Source organism: Phacochoerus africanus, chromosome 8, assembly GCF_016906955.1.
Source record: "Phacochoerus africanus isolate WHEZ1 chromosome 8, ROS_Pafr_v1, whole genome shotgun sequence".
NCBI lineage: Eukaryota > Metazoa > Chordata > Mammalia > Artiodactyla > Suidae > Phacochoerus > Phacochoerus africanus.
Window position 1 is genome coordinate 27436313 of NC_062551.1, and position 25880 is coordinate 27462192.

General features: G+C 52.9%; 1 protein-coding gene across 11 annotated transcripts; it reads left to right on the forward strand.

Moving 5' to 3' along the window:
- On the forward strand, positions 1-25432 carry LOC125132524 (carboxylesterase 3-like). Of its 11 annotated transcripts, none has more exons than XM_047789873.1 (21): positions 2-1251; positions 3637-3953; positions 6013-6192; positions 7596-7764; positions 8393-9774; positions 9932-10009; positions 10800-10937; positions 15011-15109; positions 15427-15527; positions 16637-16841; positions 16947-17085; positions 17239-17372; positions 17873-18026; positions 18130-18234; positions 18848-18949; positions 19300-19437; positions 22285-22365; positions 23410-23557; positions 24430-24579; positions 24732-24810; positions 24912-25432. In XM_047789873.1, the coding sequence occupies exons 9-21, from the start codon at positions 15446-15448 to the stop codon at positions 25105-25107; spliced, it is 1713 nt and encodes a 570-aa protein (XP_047645829.1). In that variant the 5' UTR covers positions 2-1251; positions 3637-3953; positions 6013-6192; positions 7596-7764; positions 8393-9774; positions 9932-10009; positions 10800-10937; positions 15011-15109; positions 15427-15445; the 3' UTR covers positions 25108-25432. The 11 variants fall into 11 exon arrangements, with proteins under 11 accessions (XP_047645836.1, XP_047645829.1, XP_047645831.1 ...); XM_047789875.1 differs by having other exon boundaries at positions 8393-8526; positions 9307-10009; XM_047789877.1 differs by having other exon boundaries at positions 8393-8526; positions 9337-10009.
- Positions 25433-25880: the final 448 nt, after the last annotated feature.

The window sequence follows — 25880 nt, forward strand, 5'->3', positions numbered from 1 at the left end:
GAAGGGGGCGTGGCGTGGCGTGGCGTGGCGACGGGGGTAACGCGAGGGACACGCAGCGCAGCCGGTACTCCGCCTGGGGATAGAGTGGAGCGGTGTTGTTGGCGCGCTCTCCACGCAGACCCGGGGAAATGCGCAACGCTCCAGCAAAGGCTCGCAGACCCGGCGGGCGGGTAGCGTGCTATTCCGTGAAGTCCGAGACTGAGGCACTTAGGACTCGTCTGGGATTGACCGAGAAGTTTCTTCAGACATCGCTTCCTCTGAGAAGCCCGCCCCTTAGACAAGGCGACCGCTCCCTTCCCCAGAATTGCCTCTGTCCCTGCAGGGTTCACTGTGTTTTGGAACCTCCCGGTGGCGCACCTGCAGCCCCCACTGCTCCTTGGGCCCGGGAGTGCCCTCCTGGTCCCCAGCGCGCGGGCCAGCTGGCGTTCTTTAAATATTTGTCCAATGATTAATGCCTGAACTCGATTTTGGCGGGAGATGGGTAAAAGGAAAGACCTGAGGTGGGGTTGAGAGTGTTCTTAAGAGGAGTGCCACGGGCAGGTGTGCATTCAAAAGGCAGACCATTGCCGATCAGGGAGGGGGTCCTCAGAGACCCCCAGAACTGGGACAATAAGGGGATGAAGGCAGAGCCAGGAAATCGATCCCAGAAAGCAAGGAGTTTTTGGAGAGAAGGGCAGTCACTCTTCCCTGCCTTTACTTAGTTGGTTCCCTTCGCTCTGAACGAAGGTCATTTCCATTTCTCTGTCTGTGGGAATCCTGACCAGTGCACCTCTTCAAGGAAGCTCTCCTGGTTCCCTAATCACTGTTCCGTTTGCTCTCTCTCTCGACCCCCTGGACACACTTGTCGGGCCCATGGCTGTAAGGACAGTGAACTCAGGTTTGAGGTGAGGGTTCTTGGTATTGTGCAGAAGCCCAGAAGAACCTGGGGAGAGGGGAAGCTGCTGTGCTAGCCCCTGCCTGCCACTGGCCTTGGCCTGTTCAGTCTGTCTCTCCTGCCAAACTCACCACTCCCTGCCCAGTCCAATCTCTGGACCTGGGCAAGGCATTCCCTGAATGACTGCTGGATGGGTTCCTGTGCAGCCACTTGGTGAAAAGCAGAGTGCCCAACGGTAGGGCAAAAAAGAAAAAGACCTGTAAGTTCACCATGCAGCTGGATGGACTTCGAGTGCCACTGAGCGCCTCCTCAGACTTCTGCTTCTCTTCATCCCGGGCTATATGGTGAGGCTCCCAAGCAGGGTGACAGGAACCCAGGTAAGACTCGCCAAATTCTGCAGAGACAGGACCTGAGGCTGCGGGAGGACAGATGTCAGGGAAGTGGGAGCCAGTAGGGAGCTACAGCACCCTGTGCAGACCCAACACATTGTGACCCTAAGATGTGCCCCTGAGGCAGAGGGAGAGTCAGGGCTGCCCCAGATCACACTACACCAACCGATGAGTGGTCCCTAGGGGCTCAGAGCAGTACCTGCCTAGGTGGGCTGGGGAAGAATTTGAGACATTATCCCCCTAGGGTTTGTGGTGGAGCTGGCACTGCCCGGGGGGTGATAACAGTAATAATACCTCTGGCCATCATTTGGCTCTGAATGTTCCCTGTTAGGCCAGAGGGTTGTCCTGACACCCACTGAACCTCTCTCCAGAGGAGCCCCAGGCAAGGTTACTGACTCAGGGTACCGAAGCCCCCACTCCCAGCTGCTGTGTCCTAAAGCCTATGGGAGAGAACAGCGCCATCCTCTCCACCCCCGTGCAACCCTCCCTGGGGAAGGCACGTCTTGGCCTCCAGGGCAAAGGTGCTTGCTCTTTGTGCCATCCTTAGCAGGCCTTTGTGGTAGCCCTTATCAGCTTAGGTTTTGTGGGCACAGTGCCTGGGTGTGTCTGTAGCTCCTGGGTCCCCCCTTGAAGGGTGTGATCCCCAAATCCAAACGAGCTCTGCCTGATCTGACTCTCCTCTCCCTTTCCAGTTTGAATCTGCTAGTAAAATGTCCACAGTTCTCTCCCCCTTGGGTCTTCTCTGCCCTTCCTGGTTGCTGACCAGGCTCTAGAAGGTCACTGGAACCTTCCAGCATCACAATATGCTAGGTCTAGCTGACACCCTCTTAAAAATGTTGCTGGAGGAGTTCCTGTTGTGGCTCAGCGGGTTACGAATCCGACTAATATCCATGAGGATTCGGGTTTGATTCCTGGCCTCGCAAGTAGGTTAAGGATCCGGCATCGTGGTGAGCTGTGGTGTAGGTCGCAGACATGGCTCCGATCTGGTTTTGCTGTGGCTGTGGCATTGGCTGACTCCACCTCTAGCCTGGGAACTTCCATATGCTGCAGGTGTGGCCCTAGAAAGAAAAAACAAAAAACGTTGCTGGAGTTCTCTTGTGGCACAGTAGGTTAGGGATCTGGTGTTGTCACTGCAGCGGTTTGGGTTGCTGCTGTGGTATGGGTTCAGTCCCCGGCCCAGGAGCTTCCGCATGCCACAGGCGGGGCCAGAAAAAAAAAGTTGCTATAGGAAGTTCCCTCATAGCTCAGCGGGTTGAGGATCTGGCATTGCCCCTGCTGTGGCTCAGGTCACTGTTATGGCACAGGTTCAATCTCTGGCCCCCGGACTTTCACATGCTGGGGTGAAGCCAAATAATTAATTAATTAATTAATTAAAACTAAAATGTTGCTGCATTGTATAGGATCCACTTTCAGAAAAAAAAGAAAAGAAAAAATTGGAGTTCCTGTTGTGGCACAGTAGAAACAAATCCTACTAGTATCCATGAGGATGTGGGTTCGATCCCTGGCCTCACTCAGTGGGTCAGGGATCCGGCATTGCCGTGAGCTCTGGTGTAGGTCGCAGACACAGCTTGGATCCTGCATTGCTGTGGCTGTGGTGTAGGCTGGCAGCTGCAGCTCCAATCCGACCCCTAGCCTGGGAACTTCCATATGACACGGGTTTGGCTCTAAAAAATCAAAAAAAGAAAAAAAATTGATAAGCACAGGTGATGGATCTCACCCTCTCCTCTCCCACCCAGTCCTGGCTTATCCAACAGAGCTAATCAAGGTCTCCGGGGCTTTCCACATCCTGCCCAGGAGTTCCCCAAGAATGGACGTGTGTGTGGCATCCTGGTTTTAACCTAAATCGTCACAAGTTCTTTCCCTTTCCGATGCCTGACTTTTCCACTTCCTGACACAGGGGGTGACCTCTCCACACCCCCACATGGTAGACCTTCTTTTTCCTGTTTAACCAAAGAGCTTCTCTTCAAAGAGGAAGCATCCACGATGTAACCAGCCTCTGATCAGGGACATTTTAGCAGGTTTTGTTCTTTGCTGTAATAAACATCAAGCCTCAGAAGTCAGTGGCAGCAGTGAATTACAGGCGCAGGCGTCACATCCCACAGGGAACTGTGTCAATAGCATGTTACACAGGAGAACGTACTATATAGACAGTAGGTTACTGGGGAGAAGGGGGGCCTTTTGACTTGGAAAGACATTGCTCAGTTGCCCTCTGGAGCCTGTGAGTAGCTGTCGAATCTGGTCTCAACCACACCACGTGACATCAAGCATGTTGATTCATGTCAATCTGATAGGTATAGGGTAGCAGAATTCACTGAGGCTGTTTCTCTTTCTTTACTTTTCTTCTTCTTCTTGTTGTTTTCCTAATGAAACCAGGCTCAGATCTGTCCAATTCTGCAGCGGCAGAACTTGAGCCTGCAGGAGGAAAGGCACCGAGGAGCTGGGAGCCAGTGGAGACAACACCGGAGGAACTGGGAGCCTGACTGGACACCTCTCTGCACCCTGAGGCTCCCAGAGGGTTGGGACTGCCCGAAGCCACGCGACACAGCAGGGCTCCCTGAGGTCGAGAGAGTAATATAATAAACGCAATAATCTACCTTCAGCATTATCAAAACCTGGGCAGCTTTGTTTTATCTGGATTATCACCTCTCCTCTCCCCATTATTGGAAGCAAATCCCAGAATTATATCACTTGTAAATGTTTTATCATGTCCTACCTCTCCTAATCTCTTAATGTAGTCAAACATCTAGTCAAATATTTTTATTTTATATGATCATGGTATTTATGATTTTTTAAGAAAGATTTAAATGAGGGTCATACTTGAAAAACTGGTAGATATGCTTCTTTTTTTAATAAATAGATTTGAGATATAATTCACGTAGCATACCTTTTACCCATTCAAAGTGGTTTCTAGTATATTCACAGAGTTTGCCACATCAAGTCCCCTTTCCCCAAACTTCAGCAGGTTAGTTTTTTTCTGTCTATGAAATGTCAGTTTTGGACATTTCATATAAATGCGGTCCAAGGTGATCCTTTGTGATGTCTTTCACTTAGCTTAGCTTTAAGGTTCATCCATGTCATAGCACGTTTGGGACTTCTTTTTATTGCTGAATAATATTCCATTGTGTGAAGATGCATTTTTTCAATCCATTTATCAGTTGATGGACTTGGATTGTTGCCACGTTTTGGCTATTATGAATAATCCTGCTATGAACATTTGTGTACAAATTTTTGTGTGGACATATGTTTTCATCTCTCTTGGATTTATACCTAGAAGCGGAATTGCTGGATCCTGTGGTAACTCTGTGTTAAACCTTTTGAACAACTGCCTGTGTTTTCAAAGCACCTGCACCATTTTCCCTTCCCACAGCAATGTTTGGAGATTTCACTTTTTCCACATCTTTATGTTTGTTGTTATCTACCTTTTTGATGCGTTTCATGAGTCTCTTTCCACTTTCAGATTCCTCCTCTGCTTCTCTTTTATATTCCTTGGAATTTTGTTGCTGTGTAGAAGAAACCAGTTTGGGAGTTCCCCTGTGGCACGTTGCATTGAGGATCTGGTGTTGCCACTGCAGCATCTCAGGTTGCTGCTGTGGCGCCGGTTCGATCCCTGCCCTGGGAACGTCCACATGCTGGGGATGTGGCCAAAAAAGAAAAGAAAGAAAGAAATGCTCTTTGTTTGTTCTGGAAATGTTCCCAGAGTTTGAGGTTTACTGATTACATCCCTATGGTTTCTTTTAACTCTTTCTCTGTCCCCTGTAAACTTGTATTTATATTCTAGAGGCTTGATTAAATTCAGATTTTAGGTTTTGCTTTGTTTTATTTGGGGGCAAGACTACTTCATGTGTGGCGCAGTGGCCCTCCAGTAGAAAACAATGTCTGATTGCCTTGCTTTTTGTGACAAAACAAGCTTTTGACATCACAGTCAGATTTCTTTTTTTTGGTCTTTTAGGGCCGCACCCATGACATATGGAGGTTCCTAGTCTATAGGGTGTCCAATTGGAGCTGTAGCTGCTGGCCTAGGTCACAGCCACAGCAACGGAGGATCCGAGCCACGCCTATGACCTATAGCACAGCTCACGGCAATGCCAGATCTTTAACCCACTGAGCGAGGGCAGGGATCGAACCTGCATCCTCATGGATGCTAGTCGGGTTCGTTAACCACTGAGCCACGACGGGAACTCCACAATCAGATTTCAACATGCATTTCTCTCAGCATGAGTGAGGTGAACATCTCATTTGTGTAAGAGCCATTTATTTGTATTTGTTATTCTCTCTGAACATATTCTTTCACAAATATGTGCAGCTGGCATATTTCTTATTCATTTGTAGACATTCTCTATTAAGAATATCAGAAGTTCTCTTGTGGCTCAGTGGGTTAAGGAGCCAGCATGGTCACTGCAGCAGCTTGGGTCACGGCCGTGGCCTGCGTATCTGATTCCCACAGTTCCATACAGTGAGTGGAAAGGACACTCTCACCCCATCAAGTTCTGTGACCATTTGTTTGAAGCTCCTGGGGCTGAACCACGGTGCGAAACCCCAAGGAGCTTCACTGAGCATGGCGGAAAAGGCTGGGGCCAGATGCAGTGAAGCATTGTGGGGGGCAGAGTTACAGGCAGGAAATGTGTAAAGCAAGTGTTGGTAGTGTCCCTTGAGCTGAGCTGAGGACAGGGAACAGGTGGCAGCATCAACAGTCAGGGAGGGCAGCTGACTGGGAAGACCCACCCCTGACATCCCTCTCTCTGCCCCCAGGCCAGTACTCTACCAGCCCCATCCAGACCACACACACAGGACAGCTTCCGGGAGCCTCACCCGTGTGAAGAACGCTACTGTGGTGGTCCACACCTCCCTGGGAATTCCCTTTGCCAAGCCACCTCTAGGGCCCCCAGAATCTTGGAGTGGTGTAAAGGATGGAACCTCCCACCCAGACAAGTAAGCAGGGAACTCCAGGCTTTGGGACAGAGGATGCTCAGAGCTCTGGGCCAGGCTGTAGTTATCATTTCATCTAAATCCCCACAGCTAGCTTTCCCTCTGAGTTTGGTGGATTCCCACATGCATTTTTCCAATGAGTATGCTTGAAAGAGTGAGGTACCTTTCTCAGGCTGAGGGCTCAGCCCTCAAAGAGCATTAGGTCCACATGCTGAAGGGATAAGCAGAGACACACATCTCCCTACGTTCTTGTTATGCTGAGTGATCTCTGACACCAGAGGAGGTGTTGGTGGCAGGAGTTTGAACTTTGTAGGAGCTTCTGACTCAAGCAGCAGAGCTGTGGATCCCTGAGGAGTGGAGGACAGCCCTCCACAGTTACTGTGCCAAGCGGCAGGGCCAGGTGCCATTTACCAAGAGCCATGTATATGTTCTTGCAACTGGAAACTGTGTGGGAGTGATGGGGTTTTCTGAGAGTCTGCCTTGAGGTGAGGGACCATCCACTGTCCTCCTCTGAGAAATTAACATCCATTCATTGTAGCAACAGGTGTATGGGCTACTCCCCTGTTCCAGGCCTGTCAGAGTATAGTGATGTGGTGGTGAGTGTCAACACATGCAACCAGTGGTTCACATAGACACCCACAGGAGTCAAGACTTCTTATGGGATTCCCATCATGGCTCAGTGGTAATGAACCCGGCTAGTACCCATGAGGAGGTAGATTCAACCCCTGGCCTTGCTCAGTGGGTTAAAAGATCCGGCGTTGATGTGAGCTGTGGTGTAGGTGGCAGATGCGGCTTGGATCCAACGTTGCTGTGGTTGTGTTGTAGGCTGGCAGCTGTAGCTCTGATTTGACCCCTAGCCTGGGAACCTCCGTTTGCCGCTGGTGTGGCCCTAAAAAGACAAACAAACAAACAAAAAATATTCCTCATGAGTTCCTGTTATGGCTCAGTGGATTAAGAACCCAACTAGAATCCATGAGGATGCAGGTTCAATCCCTGGCCTCACCCAGTGACTGGTCAAGGATACGGTGTTGCCATGAGCTGTGGTGTAGGTTGTAGATGCGGTTTGCTCTGGTGTTGCTGTGGCTGTGGCATAGGCTTCAGTTGCAGCTCCAGTTCGACCCCAAGCCCAGGAACTTCCATATGCTGTAGGTGTGGATCCCCGCCCTGAAAAAAAGTCAAGATTTCTCAGCCTCAGGAGGATTGGTATCCAAAGCCCACATAAGCTTGAGGCCTCCCTGGAAGACTGGGCTCCATCCCAGCTTCTCCAGAACCTGTGGCCTGTAACTTGGTGCAGAAGGGGCTTTAGAGAAGGGTCTTGTGTGAGTGGGATATTAGGGGAGGTGGGCCCAGGATCTGGTCATGGCCATGGCACAGTCCCAGGACTAACTGCCTGCCGTGACCACCAGGTATCTCCAGGACGTCACTGGCATGGATGCAGTGTCTCAGAAACTAATGAATAGGACCCTGCCTTCCACCTCCATGTCTGAAGACTGCTGCACCTCAACATCTACACACTGCCCATACCCACAAGGCTTCCGGCCTGCCTGGGATTGCCAGACCATAGCTGGCTGAGGGGTAGGAGAACATTTCTTCTGTAAGAAGATTAAAAAGGACAATAGCAGCCGCGGCCCCAGTGCGGTGTGGACCCTATCAAGAAGCCTCTTGCTCTCAGATCCAAGGGAAGGCTTCTTACCCAGTGTGGGTGGCTGACCCCTGGGCACAGGGTCACAGAAACCTGGCTTCTCCCAGAGATCAGAAACTGTGGCCCTGGGAGAGACTCAGAACCCACCCAACCAGCTCACACCCAGGACCCACTCAGGTACCTGAGGGCTCCACTTTGAGGTGGCCAGAGACCCCAGCCATGGATTATCTGTTGGGTCAGTGAGAATGGAGGGCCTTTTAATTAATGTGCACATGGTGTGATTAGAGAGACACCCCTTTTCTTTCCACCTCAGGGGGCTTCTGGGAGAAATGGAGCCAGGCTCTGGTATGTGGGACAGACCTTAAAGTGTGGGAAGCCCAGTTTTCCTGACAGAACTTGGGTTGCCTTCAGCCCAGGCCATGAAGATGCTATCATGTCTTGCTGGAGTTCTGTCCATGTAGTTAGGTGGACAGAGCCAAAGTGGTGCTTAGTCTGGGTAGCAGCCCTGGTGGGGTTTGGGGTGGGTGGAAGCCACATGGTATTGTGCCTTGGATTCCCCAGGTGGTGGTGTGGATCCGTGGTGGCGGACTTGTGATTGGCATGGCTTCCAAGTGTGATGGTTCTGGACTGGCGGCCTTGGAGGACGTGATGGTGGTTGTTATCCGGTACCGCCTGGGTGTGCTGGGCTTCTTCAGGTGAGACCTGGGATGGGCTGAGCAACGTGGGCTGAAGGAGCCAGGACGGTCCCATGACCCCCATCCCTGCCACCTCTCAGCACTGGCGATAAGCATGCAACTGGCAACTGAGGCTACCTGGATCAAGTGGCTGCGCTACGCTGGGTCCAGCAGAATATCGCCTACTTTGGAGGCGACCCCGGCCCTGTCGCCATCTTTGGCCAGTCTGTGGGTGGCCTAAATGTGTCATCACATGTTGTGTCCCCCATAGCCCAAGGCTTCTTCCAGGGTGCCGTCACAGAGAGCGGTATGGCTGTGGTGCCTGGCTTCGTCTCCAGCTCACCTGGCGTGATCTCCATAGTGAGCACCCTTGACTGTGGGAAGCCCAGACCTGCTGTCCCATCTCTTGCCTCTCAGCCTCCATTACTCTGTCTGTTAAATGGGGATAACAGGGACTCCCCTGCCATCCTTTCCCACCTTGGGAACGGCTGCCTATCAGGATTGTTCAGGGGTCAGAATTCGCAGACCTGTGCCAGTGCGGAAGCCAGGTGTATTCTGTGGCCCACAACACTGCCAGGTGTATTCTGGGGCCCCCCTCCATGGGAAGGACCATCTAGGCAGGTGAGATGGCCTCCTTGACAGGGACCTCTGACCATCAGGGAAGTTGGAACAATTTCAGAACAGCAAGAATCCATTATGATACTCTGAGATTTGGGGTATACCTACCTCCAGCAGGGCATTGGGCACACCCCTTCCCTCTTCCTGGAAGGATGAGCCAGCCCCTGCCTGGTCTCTTGACAGATAGTGGCTAACCTGTTTGCCTGTGGCCAGGTTGACTCAGAGGCCCCGGTGGACTGCCTGCGGGGCAAGAGTGAAGAGGAGATTCTGGTCATCACCAAGGTTGTGAATGGACATGGGTGTGGAGGAGGGGGACCAGTAGGTATGGGGCAGGCAAGCCTGGAGCCCCTCATGCTCCCCAGACAAGTTACTCTGTGGCTGCACCTTGGTGTCTTCACTTCCTGGATGGGAAATCGAGGCCAGGCCGTGCTCAGGCAGGTGTGGGTCCTCCTGGGGTGGGTATAAGCATCCTGGGGCAAGCCAGGAAGGGATGGAAGATGTCTGTGGTATCAGAAAATGTCTGTAACCTGACCTTGAGTGTCCCTTAGCCCTTCAAGATCATCTCCAGCCTAGTGCATAGGCTCTTCCTGCCCAGGCACCCCCAGGAGCTGGTGGCCTCTGAAGACTTTCACCCCATCCCCAGCATCATTGGTATCACCACTGAGGAGTACTGTTGGATCATCCCCTCCGTGGGGCCCACTCCCAAACCTCCAGGCGCTAGGGAGCCCATCGGGAGGGGTGGGGGGGTGGGGGGTTTCATGGCTCCAGGCCCATCCTACCTCCAGCCCGATTCTCCCTCACTACCCAGAGCGTGAGCAATTCAGACACCCAGGCAGGTTGGACAGAGACCGTGAAGGATGTTTTGCAGGAAACATCGGCATTGATGGTGAGGCTCCTAGGGACCTGCCCCCATGGGGAGGGACTCCTCTTCTGTCCCAAGGCATGGGAGACCCATCTCACAGATACCCTAACCATGCAGTGTCGCCCAGATTCCCTAACCCATCCTGGGATCCATCGTCCAACCCAGTCCCTGCTGCCTCCCTGCCCTGCCAGCCTGCCTACCCTGACTCTTCCTGATCCACCAGGGGCAGATGATGCCTCCTGAATTTGGTGACCTGTTAATGGAGGAGTACATAGAGGACAGTGAGGTCCCCCAGGCCCTCCACACCCAGTTCTATGAGTCCCCCCCATTGGGGGACTATGTCTTTGCAATCCCTGCTCTCCAAGTAGCAAAGTTTCAGCATGAGTACACCTGTAAATAAGGCCACACTGGCTGGGGGTGCTGCTCAGGGCTTCAGGTGCCAGGTGAGGTCTTCTGGTGTCCAGGTCCCAGCCCACGTCTATTTATTGGACCCCAGGTGCCAGCCACCTGATATCCTTCATCTCGGTAAATCCTTGTGGCTAGTCTAAGAGACAGGCATTTACCCCATTTTATGGATGAGGAAACAGATTCAGTGACCTTCAGGGACTTGCCTAAGACCACACCCTAGGAAGTTCCAAGGCCATGAGTTGAACCTGGGCCCTCCCCACTGCCCTGCTCCAGCCTGGGCCTCCCTCAGCCCCATGGTCCTGAGTCCAGCCAGCTTTGGACATCCCTGGGTTGTCAGCATGGGTGATCCGAGAAAGTTCCAGGTGAGGGGCTCCTGAGTCACGGCCAGTCTATCCCACCTCCCCAGGTTCCTGGGCCCCTGTCTACTTCTGTGAGTTCCAGCATCAGCCCAGCTTCTTCAAGGACATCAAGCTGAGCTACCTGAGGTCAGACCATGGGGAAGAGGTGCCCTTTGTCTTTGGAGCCTCCATCTGGGACAGCCACAGTGAGTCTTCCGGGGCTGGGTCCCTCAGAGGCTCCTCATTTCCAGGCTGGGGGACCAGATGCTGGCTTGGGCCCTGAGTCGGGGTGATTGTCCTCACTTTGCAGTGAGGATGCAGGCTCAGAGAGGGATGGGATCAGGTATTCAAGATCTGACAGCTAGAAAGACTGAGGTCGAATTGGAGTCATGGACTCTTCCGACTGCGGCCTGTGCTCCCTCTGCCTCTACCCCCGAGAGAGATGTGTACAGAAGAGGGTGTGTGGCATGGCTGCAGAGGTGGGTTTTCAAAGCCATATTTGTTTCTTAAATGCCCTTCTAGTGTTGGAAGAAGGGAGCCTTTGGGGCCAGGGACGAGCCTAGTATCTGGGCAGCCAGAGGCCGAGGGGATGTATGGGGTCTGGGCAAGGAGGGGGCCTGGGGAGCAGGCAGAGAGCCAGGGAGAAGCTCTACCTGTGCTGATGAGCGTGCTGGGGGAACGACCCATGTGCTGGGCTGGAGCTGCCCTGACCTGGACGCCGGCCTCTTGCTCTATAATCAGAATCACTGGGGAGGAGGAGCTGCTGAGCAGGAAGATGATGAAGTACTGGGCCAACTTTGCTCGAAATGGGTGACATGTTACACCCCTACTTTAACCTCTGCAGTTAAAGCCATCAGGGAGGGCTCCCCTTGTCTATGGTGACCTCATTAACATACATGTCCTCAACTGCATGGCAGCCCTCTGCCCAGGTCTAGGACCTTCCTGGACAGAAAGGGACCTTATGGATGCTGGGCGCTTATTCCATCTCTGGGTGACCTGGATGGCCGGGGTCTGGGGCACCGGCAGTGCTATTATGGGCAGAGCCTCCCTCTGTTAGGAAGGGACAAAGACTGCCAGACTCCGTGGTAGAGGTGGCGTTCTAGTGGAAGGTAGTTTCTTTCCTAATTGTGGAAAACATCCCCTCTCATTCCCCAAGCCCTGTTTGATTGCCTTGCCCGACTCCGGTCAGAGTGCTCGGGTCTGGGCTCAGTAGGGGTTCAGAGTGACCCTCACACTCCCCCTCCGGAGGGCATGTCTCTAGGAACCCCAATGGCGAGGGTCTACTGCGCTGGCCCATATTCAACCAGGAGGAGCAATACATGCAGCTGAATGTGCCGCCTACTGTGGGCCGGGCCCCGAAGGCCCGCATGCTCCAGTTCTGGACAGAGACCCTGTCCCAGAAGGTGCGGGAGCTAATGGAGGCCAAGGGGAGTACACAGAACTGCAGCTCCCCGTGGTTGGGGGTGCAGGGTGCGGAGGGGGACGGGAGAGGGGTGGGCTTGAGTGCAGGTGGGGGTCTGTTGGATGTGCCCACACGCACTAGTGAGGAGCCATAGCCATTCATTCATTTATTCATTCATTCATTCTTCCATCCTCCCATCCATCTAGAAAACATTTAAGAACGTACTGTGTGATGTTAGTTGCCAAGCCCACCATGGGTCCTCTCTTGTTAGACACTCTCAATAAATCCCCCTGAAGCTGGATGAACAATCCCCAATGGAGATTTGCCTTTCCCTGCACCCCACTGGGCCCCAGGCATATCCTCCCTTCCTCACCTTCACTCCCTGCCCACACTCTCTCATCTCCCTCTGAAGGAAGGTGCTTTGGAGAGCTGCCCCCACCTGGCTCTCAGCAAGCCCAGCAAGCTCTCTCTTTGGAAACGGCCAGTAGGAAAACTGGACACAGAGATCTCAGCCCCTGAGGCTACAAAGGGCTAAGAGCGTAAATCCTCGTCCCCACCCATTGTCCTCCTAGATTAAGTGTCATCTCTCATTGACACTTAAACAACATACTCATTCACTTATTAGTGTCCCGCAGAGGTGACTGACCCCATTTTTTTGTAGGAAGCAGGACTGGGCCTGTCCATAGGCCCCTGGAGCTTGGACCCAGCTGCACAGTGGCCAGGAGAACCTGAGGTTCCTCCTGGTCATCTGCTTCCTGAAGTTTGTTTTTATTCTCAGTGGTTCTGCAGACATTGTAGGGCCCACACTTCACATGCCCATAGCACATGCATGAAATGTTTATCTGTGGGATGTTTCCTGGAAGTAGGACCGAGGGGTCAGAAGATCCAGGCATATCTAGGAGAAGAGACTCTTGTTCCCTGGCTCCCATGGGCCTCTTCATCCAGGGAGATCTCTTGCCTTTTGGAATTCACCTTGCTAACCCCCTACCCCGACCCCCGCCACCTCTGCTGAACATCCCCAGCCCACCATGGGCATCCACATGAGTAGTTTTCTCGCTTACCTCATTGTTTTCCCTAAATGGTTATTCCTTTCCTCACCCTCTCACCCATATAAAACCCTCTCATATTTTATCTCAACATGCAAAGTTACCAAATTATGTCCATTCTGCCTTTTTGTTCCGCCAAAGCACTCTCTCTTTTGTCATTAAGAGACTGTATCCCATTTCTTGTAGTCCCAGGACTCCCTACCTCTGACACTCTGGACACTAGGACACTAGATTTCTTAGGAGGAATGTCCCCCTGCCTTCTGCCCACTGTGCCTAAGCCCAACTGTACAACTTCCAGAAGTTGTGCTTGAAGGATAGACATGCTGGCATTGCCCACTCTGGCCACCAGATGGCAGAAAAGTATAACCTTGAGCTTTTCACCACTTGGCTGCACAATGCTTCCCTCCTACATACTGAAAGCATTTATGACATACATGCCTCTGTGTGTTTTTCAGTCCTGCATGTGCACAATGTAATTCCCAAATGTGAGTTCCCAGGACTAATTCTTGTTTTAACAGCTTTATTGTGGAATAATTTACTTACAGTTAATTCACTGATTTAGGTGTACATTTGATAAATTTGGATAAATGTATGAGACATACAACCACCATCACATCAAGTTTTAAAATGCCTCTACTGGAGTTCCTGTCATGGCGCAGTGGTTAACGAATCCGACTAGGAACCATGAGGTTGCGGGTTTGGTCCCTGCCCTTGCTCAGTGGGTTAACGATCCGGCGTTGCCGTGAGCTGTGGTGTAGGTTGCAGACGCGGCTCAGATCCCGCGTTACTGTGGCTCTGGTGTAGGCCGGTGGCTACAGCTCCGATTCAACCCCTAGCCTGGGAACCTCCATATGCCGCGGGAGCGGCCCAAGAAATAGCAACAACAACAACAACAAGAAAGACAAAAGACAAAAAAAAAAATAAAATAAATAAAATGCCTCTATTGCTCCAGAAAGTGCCTTTATGCCCTCTTGCACTGTTCTGACCCTGGCCTCAGGGCCAGTTGAGGGTAGTACCCTGCTTCTTCCCTGTCATTTGAAGATCCTCCAAGAGAGTGTATTTATGCAATGGTCACCCCAACATACGGCCTGGGTATCTTCAGTCCTGGGGTCCCATGGTAGGGCTGCTCAGACACAAGGTGCCGAGGCTCTGTAAGAGCCTCCTCCAACCACTGTGGGAAAAGGTTTGCTTGTTTTTCAAAGCATTAAACATAAAATTACTGTGTGACTGGCAGTTTCCTTCCTAGCCGTGCAGCCGAGAGAAATGACCATATAGGTCCTCATAGAAACTTGTACTCATGTGTTTATAGCAGTATTATTTATAACAGTCAAAAGGTAGAAACGACCCAAATATCCATTAGTGAATGAACGGATAAACAAATTATCATTCAGCCACACACTGAAATATTACTCAGTCATAAAGAGGAACACAGTACTGATCTGTGCTACATCTTGGATGAACCTCAAAAACATGATGCTCAGGGAAAGAAGCCAGACACAAAAGAGCATATATCACATGATTGCTTTCATGTGATATATCCAGAATAGGTAAATCCATAGAGGCAGAAAGCAGATTAATGGTTATTGGGGGATGTGGGTAGTGGCTTGGGAGGTAAGGGGCAGGGGTGGGAATGGAGAGTGACTAATTAATAGGTACAGGGTGAGGTTAATGAAAGAGTTTTTATAACTAGATGTGGTAGTTGCACAAAATTGCAAATACATTAATTCCACTGAATTGTATACTTTACAATGGTTAATTTTATAATATGTGACTTTAACTTCAATTGAAAAAAAAAAGAGCATCAACTTCAGTTCCTTCCATCCCACATCAGGGCTCAGGCGCTTCCTGGCAAGCAGGACCAGATACCAGCCCAACCCTAGGCCTGTTGGCTCACGCGGAGCAGGAATGGCACTGGAGTCATGGCCCTCGGGTAGGTGATGTGTGTGTCTCGCAATGAGTGTGCAAGGTCTCATGGAAGTCTTAGAGTCAGAAGAGGAGGAACTTGAACCTGGGGCTGCAGAGCTCCTTCCCTTGCCAGAGTCTGTCTTATCACTCAGGCCCCTGGCAGGGCGGGTGCGCTCCCAGCCCCGCCCTCCTCCTCCCCCAGCCTGGGCACTAGATGCTGGTTCTTAGAGTTGGCCACCATCCAGGGGGGCGGTCCGCTGAGCTTTTGCTAACAGCCCTTTAGAGATTGGATGTCCCGAAGGTCAGGGAGCTGATTCTATGTTCTGCCACTTCTGCCCATAGTCAGTTGTAAGTGAGGAGCATGGAGACAGTGGTAAGAACTGAGTCCAGGCTCTTGGTCTGGGTGGCCTGTGTGCTCGTGGCCCTCTCTGCTGCTGTCACTGGTAAGACACACCTGCAGGACCTGCAGAAGTGGGATCTTCTGGGTGGTGGGAGGACTCAGAGGGAGGAAGCATGAGTGAGGGAAGGGAGGGCTGGGCGGCCTGCTCAGGGAGGAAGCCCTCCATGGGGAGGAATGCCGGGGTCATGTGTCTTCTCTGGGCAGGAACTCTGCCCTCGCTGTCGTGTGGATCTCCAGAGCAGCCCTGCCCAGGGACTGGATTGTCATATTTTAAGGGGACCTAGGATTTGCCTTAATCAGTAAGATATGGCCATAGAAATGACTGTCATGAAAGGAAAAGTCTGCTCCCCATTGCCAGAAACAGGGGGCACGTCATAGCCTGCAGGACCGCTCAGGGAAGCCGGGGTCCCTCCAGAAGCAGAAGGCATGAGGGGGAAATGTGGATGAGAGTTTCTATTGTTTGCCAGAAAAGAAACGGGTAAGGCAGGCCAAGGAGGTTTAGATGGTCTAGTTGGAATGACTTCGGCGGGCTCTGGGCATGGGGCTGTCCTTAGATGTCTAACCGTGGGGTGATTAGGGCAGGTAGCTAGTGGCCAGGAGTATCAAGGGCCCTCAGAAGAGGTGCCCTGGGGCAGGGGCTCTGAGTTGATTGGTTTGCATTTGAAGGCCACACTTTCCAGTGAGCTGTTGACCATCTCTGAGAACAGGCTAGCCCTGGGAGGGCAGGCCGTCCAGGGTTAGCAAGCTTCCTAATGTCAAAATGTAAGAATAGAGAAAATAAAAAGACATATTTGTTACATCTTCTTCAGCAGATGAATAATCTGAGGTTTAGAGAGTGTGAGTGGCTGGCCCAAGGCCCAAGCCCATCTCCTACCCTCACCCCACAGTTCTGTGGGCCCCAGGAGAGCTTGGTTCCTTCACTAGGGCTAGCTTGGCTTGGAGGAGAGAGGTAGTGATGCCAAGGTAGGGAGGAGGAAGTGGGGTTAATTGCAAGACTTACCTCACAGGCAGGCTGGGGAAGTTCAGCAAAGTGCTCAGAACAGGGCCTGGCAGAGTAGGTGCTCAGAGAGCCGACATTTAGGGAGTCCATTGGCTGCCCTATCCTTTCATGGAGGCTGCAGACTCACCCCAACCCCTCTGTCCCGCCCTCAGGGCGAGAGGCCACTCAACCTGAAGTCGACACCACCCTGGGCCGCGTGCGAGGCCGGCAGGTGGGCGTGAAGGGCACTGACCGCCTTGTGAATGTCTTCCTGGGCATCCCGTTTGCTCAGCCACCCCTGGGGCCTGGCCGGTTCTCAGCCCCACGCCCAGCACAGTCCTGGGAGGGTGTGCGGGATGCCAGCACGGCCCCTGCAATGTGAGTAGCCCCAGGGGAGGTGGGCAAGTGGGCAAGTGGCAGGGGTCCAACTCCCAGGGCACGTGGGGCTGACACACTGGCCCTCGGGCTCCTCCTTGGCCACAGGTGCCCGCAGGATCTGGAGAGGATGAACAATGCCAGATTTGTGCTGGACGGAAAGCACCAGACCTTCCCGGTTTCAGAGGACTGCCTGGTCCTCAACATCTACAGCCCAGCCGAGGCCACGACGGGGGCCGGGAGGCCGGTGCGCAGCCCAGAGGGTTCTGTCCACCCAGCCAGCTCTACGTGGCCTGCACCCCCTCCTCATCCCTGCTCCAAAACTGCTCTAAGGGTCCCGGGAACACCCTGAGCTGGGGGGTGTGCGGCTGGGGTCACTGACCCTTGGCCATCTCTGCAGGTCATGGTGTGGTTCCATGGGGGCTCTTTGGTGGTTGGTGCCGCCACCTCCCACGACGGATCTGCCCTGGCCGCCTACGGGGATGTGGTAGTGGTGACAGTCCAGTACCGCCTGGGGCTCCTTGGCTTCTTCAGGTGAGGTGGCAGGCCTGGCATAGGGCGTCCTTTGCACTGAAGCGGGGCCAGCTCAGGAGAGGAGTTGGCTTGGGGATCTATGGTGAGGGTGCAAAGTTCGAAGGTACCTCTCCCAGGCAAGCAGGGAGTCTGGGGCAGAGAAGAGTATTCCCTGAGGCTCCACCCTGGGAGGAGGGGCTCAGCCAAAACCGGAATTTTACAATGGACTTGGTTCATTGGGCTTGGCTCCTGGTCGGGGGCCAGCAGGGTGTGGGGGGTCAAGGAGCAATAAGCTCTAGCAGCCGCTTAACAGCCAGAGCTGGCAGGGTGCCTGGCCAGGCCCCAGCAAGCCACGTGCTGGGCATATGGATGGCAAGTGTGGCTCATGGCAGACCAGATTTGGGGACCAGGCAGAGTCTGGCATCTTAGGGAGGGACTGGTTCAGAGCAAACCTGCAGAGGCTGAGGAAAATCTCTCAGGGGAGCTGGCTTGCCCTAACCACTACCCCACCTGCCCGCCAGCACTGGGGACAAGCACGCGCCTGGCAACTGGGGCTTCCTTGATGCGGTGGCTGCTCTGCGCTGGGTGCAAGAGAACATCAGCCCCTTTGGGGGTGACTTCAACTCTGTCACCGTCTTTGGTAGCTCTGCTGGTGCCAGCATCGTCTCTGCCCTGGTGAGTCACACAGGGGGCTGGCAATGGTGTCTCCTGTGGTCCCAGACCTTCCAGATCTTCTGTCCCTCCCGTGACAGCCATCTGTCCTCTGCACTGCACCCAGGTCCTGTCCCCGTTGGCTGCAGGGCTGTTCCATAGAGCTATAGCAGAGAGTGGAGTCATCACCCTTCCGGGGTTGCTGGATTCTAACCCCTGGCCCCTGGCTCAGGTCAGCATTTCTTTCATTCTCTTACCCGCTCTGTACCAGCCACACCCCACCCTGTGCTCACCCTGAAGTCCCAGACAGAGATGATACCAGTCGTGAGCTCCTTGGCAGAGAGGGTGCCCCTAGGCTGAAGGAAGCACACCACCAGTGGGAATTCAGAGCAAACCACCAGTGCCAACCAGGTACAGCCTCACTTCTCCTGTCTACCTGGGCCTGCTCCAGCCTCGGCACCCCTGCCAGAGGAGTGCAGGCTGGAAGCCCTCCCCATCTAAATGCGATCTCATTTCCTTACATGCTCCAAAAACCTTACTGACCCCTCTGGCTCTGGGAAGAGAGTTGACTAGATAATGACACTCTTCTCAGAGGGTACAGGGGACTCAGACACACACACAGACAATCTGATGTAACAGGGTGCCTGGGGACTGCCCGAGCTGATGAGCAAGGACAGCTTCTCCAGGTTGGTGACAGGTCTCTGGCCAGTCTTGAAGTCCCATCTCCAACATCATCACCCCGGCTCTCCTACACACACATACATCCCTGCTCTCCAGGAGGCTGAGGGCTGGAAGTGGGGTGTGGCCGGATGAGAGAGAGGCTAAAAGCTCCTGTCTGTTCCCAGAGCTTCGCGGACTCCCTGGCCTGCCCTTCCACCTCCTCGGCTGAGATGTTGCAGTGCCTTCGGCAGAAGGCAGTCGAGGAGATACTCCTTGTCAAGAAGTTGGTATGCCCACCCCTTGGGGCTTGGTGGTGTGCAGGGGCACTGAGGGGGTCCAGTCCTGGGGGAGCAGAGGGGCGATCACCAGTCTGGGCTGAGGCTTGAGGCAGCCACCATGGAGTGGGTGCAGGGGACATGAAGGGAGGACCACCCCGGCCCCGAGGGCAGGCCGCGTCCTCCAGGGAAGAGGACTGTTTGGAAGCACGTCTCGCCTGTTCTCCTGACTCCCCCGATCCTGGTGGTGTCATCCCCTCTCTCTGCCTCAGGGCTCAGGCATGCAGCCAGGTGACTCCTAGGGGCCCATCTTTTGAGGCTTGGCCCTGACCAAGAGGCTCTCTGCCTTGTTTCTCCTGCAGAAAACTATAGCTTCCTACACCGTCGATGGGGCCTTCTTTCCCAAGACCCCCAAGGAGCTCCTGAGGGAGAAGCAGTTCCACTCTGTGCCCTTCCTCCTGGGTGTCAACAATCACGAGTTCGGCTGGCTCATCCCCAGGGTAAGTGTACCCTTCACAGCCCTGCCCCAGACACTTGTCTCCCACCCCAGCATCATCACCACAGCCTGTGAGCTGAGCACTTCTATTTGATAGGTGAGAAAGCTGAGGCTGAGAGGTTTGAGGGACTTGCACCGAGTTGCCCTGCTTCATTGCCCCAAAGCAAATGTTTCCTTCTTGGGAACCAGATGTTTGCCCTTTCTGAACAGTGCTGATCCACGGCATATTCCTGCCTTGCTTGGTTCTGCTTTATACACCTCTGAGACTAGTTAGCTTGACTCTTGGGTTTCAGACAATATCAAGCCCACTGGGGGACATCATGGCCCAAGTACCTTCCAGGCGTTTCCAGGTGCACAGACCTCCCCACACATAGTGACACCATGATGCTTTCTTTCCCAGCATCTTGTCACATCATTCTTGATTTTCTACCCTTCTTCACAGTCATTGATTTCACGACTGCAAACGCTTCCACTAAGAAAGAGTCCCATCATAATGTTCCTTCTTTGCTGCCCTTGGGCAGCTTCTTGTTTTTCTCTCTGAAGCTGATGCTGCAGTGAACATCTTCATGTCCACAGCTTTTGCCCTGGCTTATTCCTTTGGAATGAATCCCCAGGGGACGCATTTGGGTGCTTGCTGGATGAGAGGCTCTTGCAATTTTGACATGAAGTTTGTAGGGTGCCGTTTGTAGGAGTTTCCAGGCCGTGTGTGTGTGTGTGTGTGTGTGTGTGTGTGTGTGTGTGTCTCGGTGTGTGATGGCAGAGGAGTATTCAGGGGAACCAGTGCCCTGAGTCAGGTAGGCAGCCTTGCCCCTGTTACAGCAGCTGCCCAGCAGCCCTGCGCCGTAGCGTATCAGCTCTGGCTGTAGTGTACCAGCTCTAGCGACAGTCCTGTGGCTTTAGTGTACCAGATCCAGCAGCTCTGTGGTTGCAGTGTATCAGCTCTTTTACCGGTGAGAAACCAAGCGGGCATTCGGAGAGTTGGAGAACTCGGGTTTATTGCCGGCGGGCTCAGAGGAGATCGCTCTCCAGAGTCTGAGCCCTGAAGAGGGATTTCACAAGGCTTTTATGTGCTAGTTCTTCCGGGCCCATGCTTGGCGGACCAGAGTGAGAACTGGCAAGTTTACAGAAGCAGATGTGTGGGGAGGGGTGGTTAGGGGTAGTTGGCCGGGTTTTGCTTAGTCATCATGCCGGGGTCTCTCCTTTCTACATTTTTATCAGGACATTTTCTCCTACACCCCACACTGTCAGCTTGTAAATAAAAGAGCAAACCCGCTGGGTGTGGAGTGCTGTGCCCAGCACTTTGTAGCCAAAGATACTCCTCAGAAATTGGGTGGTTCAGGGTACTGCTCAGCTCAGCACTGGTACAGGCATTCCTTCCACCCTCCTTGTTCGCCGTATGAGCATAATTGTAAATTTCTCAGCCAACCAGATGTTTACTAAATATCCACGTGAAAGCTTTAGCCATGGAAAGTAACTCATAGGCCTTTTGAAGACCTCATGTGGGTCGCCATTGGCATGTAACACTTTCTGAAATTGCTCCTCCAATTTTTTTTTGTCTTTTTCTCTTTTTATATTTTAAGGGCCACACTGCGGCGCATGGACGTTCCCAGGCGAGGGGGTAAATCAGAGCTACAGCTGCCAGTCTACACCGCAGCCACGGCAACGTGGGATCTGAGCCATGTCTGTGACCTCCACCACAGCTCACGGCAATGCTGGATCCTTAACCCACTGAGCGAGGCTGGGAATCAAATCTGCATCCTCATGGATATTAGTTGTGTTCATTACCACTGAGCCACAACGGGAACTCCAAAACACAATTGATTTTTTGTATATTGATCTTGTGGACCATCATTTTTTAAAAAGTTTTGCTACTTTAACTTCTGTGGCCTTTAGTTTAGGCCTTTAATTCCCAACGAAGATCAGCATTTCCCTTTGGCTCTACACTCTTTGCGTTTATTCATCCGTGAACTTTCTGTTGCTGTTCTTACGAAGATTAACAAAAAGCCTGCAAGCCATAAAATTAACTTCAGTAATTTTAACATCTGCATCATGCTTACTCTATGTCAGGGCCTATATGTGTGCTAACTCAGTCCTCACAGCAATTTTATAAGGTAGGATGTTGTCACTCCCCTTTTACAGATTAAGAAACTGAGACACAGAGGGCTTAAGTAACTGGCCTAAATTATGCACCTGGTAAGTGGTAGACCTAGGATTTGAACCCAGGAACTGTGCCCTTAAAACTGTAATATACAAGAGTTCCCCTTCGGGAATTCCCAATGTGGCTCTGCGGAAACGAATCTGACTAGCATTCATGAGGATGCGGGTTTGATCCCTGGCCCTGCTCAGTGCGTTAGCATCCAGGTTGCTGGCGAGGCTCAGATCTGATGTTTCTGTGGCTGTGGTGGAGGCCAGCAGCTGTAGCTCCAATTGGACCCCTAGCCTGGGAACCTCCATGTGCTGCAGGTGTGGCCCTAGAAAAGAAAGGAAAAAAAAAACCTGTAACACATAAAAGCAACATTTGACTTTAAATGCAACATATTGACTTTCCATGTAGCCCCTGTTGCAGCACCAGGGGGGCCTGATGTTATGTGAAAATGTTGAGCATACTCTGGGGTTGCTTTTCACCACTTGCCTCTTGTATTTGGTGCTTTTTCTTCTCTTCCCAATTCAAAGTTTGTCTTTTTGGGTCTGCAGGCTAGAGGGTCTGGCTGCATTTGGCTCCATAATGAGCTCGTGAGCACAGGGCTGTGAACATTGGCCTGCTTATTGGCTGGGATCTGGGTGAGAGGGTGGGGTAGGGGAGCATGGGCAGTGATCAGGCTGTGCTGAGAGGGCCTTTGTGTTCCTGCAGGGCTGGGGTATCCTGGATCAGATGGATCAGATAAATCTGGAGGACATGCTGGCCCCCCTGAAGCCCTTCGTGGGTGGACTGGTGAGACAAAAGACAGGGATTGTCCAGTGGGGGCTTTACCCAGCCCAGTCTCTCCAACACCCACAGCTACCTACCTACCAACCACCAAGCCCCGCGGTCCATCTGCTGAATCTTAGTTCCACCCAGGAATCTCCTTGGCATGAGTCAATGTGGTTCTCAAAGGAAGAGCATCTTCATTGTCATTTGTGTCATAGACTGCCCCTTAAGGAGCACATGACCTCTGCCAGGACCTGTGCTGAGCCCCGGGACAGGCACGCACCTCCTTCGATCCTCACCGCAGCCCTGTGAAGTAGAGACTTTCCTTATCCTCATTTTATAGATGCAGAAACTGAGGCTCAAGGTCTCATGGTGGGTAAAGGGCAGAGGCAGAACTTGGACCAGCTGTCCAATCCCCGAGCTTCAGCTGTCAAGATCGCACTGTCACATGTGAAACCAGGTGGAATCTGGGATGAAATCCCAGCCCTGGCTACCTGTCCAGTTATCCTAACCCCTCTGAGCCCATTTCTCCATCTGTAAATGAGGATAATAAGCCCAGCCATGCGAGCTGTTGTAAGAACACTGGATGGTGCATTTGAAAGAGTCTGCCAGGGAGCTGGTATCCAGGAGGTGCTCAATCTATGTGCATTTCCCTTCCTTGAAACTCCCAGAGCCCTCCTCATTCACACAACCTCATCACTGCTCTCTGGAGTGGGGAGTCCCCATGATTTAATTCACTAACTTCTTGGTGGACTTCAACTGAGAACCTGCTCCAGGCCTGAACCCCATGCTTCACTTAGGCTGCCAAACAGCCTCCCAGGGAGGAAGTGATTTCCAGAGAGGCTCAGCAACCTGTCTGAGATCACACAGCCAAGCCGTGATTGCAGAGCAATCATTTAACCCCAGATCTGACCTTATCCCACCCAGACACCGTCCAGAACCCCCAGGGGAGGTAGCTGACCCCTGGCACATGAGCCCCAGGACATGAAAGAGGCCAAGTAGGAGGGTGTGGAGCTTCTTGGGAGGGTCTGCCATGGCTGTGGGACCTGAGCGGGCCTCTTGCCCTAGGATGCGCCTGCTGAGGTGATTCCCACCATCATAGATGAATACCTGGGCAGCCGCTCAGATGGACAAGCCAAACGAGAAGCCTTCCAGGAATTGATGGGTGATGTCATCATGCACTTTCCTGTGTTGGAGTTTTCTAGAAACCTCCATGGTAAGCCTATCCCTGTGTACCTGCCCCACCTTTCCCACTTGGGCCCAGGAGCTGGGTTATCGCAGGCGACATGGCCGCACACTTCACTGCTACCCCCACAACCCACTTCCTCTCTGGGCTGCAGTGTCAGGGCAGGGAGAGGTGACTCAGGCAGGGAGCTTCGCAGAGGAGAAAACCAAAGCTCAGAGAGGGGCAGAGACTTGTCGGAGTTCACCCTGCAGGGCCCGGTACCAATCTCAGGATTCGTTTGATTCATGAGTGATTTCTTCGGCTTTCAGCCGTGTCCAGGGAGAAAAGTATTCCTTCCTTCAAGCCTGGTGGCTAATCACTAACACAGGTCTGGAACAGCTCCAGGGTCCTGTCTCTGTGACCTGTGGCAAGATACTTAAGCCTTCTGGCCTGTTTCCTCATTTGTAAAATGATGATGATAATAGATAATAATCTAATCCATAGGTTGCTACGAGGATGAAATGAACGATGACACATGAAGCACATAGAATGGTGCTCAGGGAGTTCCAGTCATGGCACAGCGGAAACAAATCCAACTAGGAGCCATGAGGTTGCAGGTTTGATCCCTGGCCTCACTCAGTGGGTTAAGGATCTAGCGTTGCTGTGAGCTGTGGTGTAGGTCACAGACACAGCTCAGATCTGGTGTGGCTGTGGCTGTGGCTGTGGCTGCCATGGCTGTGGCCCTAAAAACCAAAAAAAAAAAAAAAAGAATGGTATTCAGCACCTAGCAAGTACTCTGTAAATGTTTGCTAGTTATCATTTTGTCATCATTACTGGTAGTGGTTATGATGAGCCCATCTTACCAAAGATAGGACCTGATCAGACTGTGGGTGCCTGACTCTCATCTAGCCCTCTCTCCACAGCTGCTGGGGCCTCCGTCTTTTTCTACGAGTTCCAGCATCGACCCAGTTCCTTTGCGAAGATCAAGCCGGCCTGGGTGCAGGCTGACCATGGGGCTGAGATGCCCTTCGTGTTTGGGGGTCCTTTCCTCACGGACGAGAGCTCCATGCTGGGTGAGGATGGACACACAGGCGGCCCTTAGGCTGCCAGGCTGCACCAGGCTAGGGCAGGGCTTGCAGCAATGGAGGTCTCAGGTCAGCACAGTGGACCTTTGCATCTCCTTCAGGACCCACCTGATCCTGACCCAAGTCTGTCCCTCCCACAGCCTTTCCAGATGCCACAGAGGAGGAGAAGAAGCTAAGCCTCACCATGATGGCCCAGTGGACCCACTTTGCCCGGACAGGGTGAGTGAGTAAGCAGGCATGCCTGGCTTTGGGCCTAGACTTCCCAGATCTGCCTTCTGGGGAGTGGGAGGCCTTGGTCTTTACTCATTCCTCCCACTCAGGGACCCCAATGGCAAGGGGCTACCTTTTTGGCCGCCGTTCAACCATTCGGAGCAATATCTGGAAATCAGCCCGGTGCCACAAGTCAGCCAGAAGCTGAGGAAGGCCCGAATGCAGTTCTGGGCAGATACACTTCCCACCAAGATCCGACAGTGGCAGCAGAAGCAGAAGGGCAGGAAGGCCCAGGAGGAGCTCTGAGGCAGGGCCTGGACCTTCTGGGCTGGAGGCCAACCCTAGGGGTGGTCAGGTCCCAGCAGGGCAGCCTCCTGGCCCCCTGCTAAGAGACTGTAACCCAAACCAGGCTGATGGATGGTCACGTCCCTTAAAGCAGCAGCCCTTCCGGGACTCCTGCTTCCTGTCTAGGGGGCCTTTGCACAGACTTCTCCCTCTTTCCCCCTCCTTCATGGCAGTTGTTGCTCATACCTCAAGCTCTCCAGGGGACCCTCCTCCTCCAGGAGGTCTTCCCTGCCTTCTCTGGGCCTGGCCCATCTGTGTCCATTACAGCATAGCCCACTCAAGGCTAGCACTGTTTGTGTTGGTGTTTTCCTCTCTAAGGAGCTCTCTGAGTGTGGAAATAAGCCTGATCACATTCTGCGTCTCCCACACCAGGACTGGGCAGAACCTGGAGTCAGAGGATGTTTGGTGAGTGAGTGAAAGACTAAGAGAGTGTGAGAATGGTGGCTGCTGGATGTGAACGCAGGGCCTTTAGGCCCCGAAGCTGGGCTTAGTTCTGCACAGATGTTGTTTTCTCTGACCATTAGGTGTCTGGACTCTGAAGACAGAGACCCATGTGGAAGGAATCCTAAGGCATCAGGGGATCTAGCCTAGAACAGATTGCAGTCCCCAAAGGCATCTGAGGAAGGCTGGTGGAGGTCCCTTTGTCCATGCTATCCAGTCTTGGCCCTTGTACAAAACAGAGCAGAGTCCAACAGGGCCAGGGCCCTGACCTTTGGACGTGAGATGCAAGCTTC

Excerpts from the sequence above, each read along its gene's own strand:
- LOC125132524 (XM_047789873.1), top strand. The coding sequence starts at position 15,446 with ATGGAGACAGTGGTAAGAACTGAGTCCAGGCTCTTGGTCTGGGTGGCC. Across the intron at positions 18,950-19,299 it reads TACTCCTTGTCAAGAAGTTG|AAAACTATAGCTTCCTACAC; the intron begins GTATGCCCACCC and ends TTTCTCCTGCAG. Across the intron at positions 23,558-24,429 it reads GTTTTCTAGAAACCTCCATG|CTGCTGGGGCCTCCGTCTTT; the intron begins GTAAGCCTATCC and ends CTCTCTCCACAG.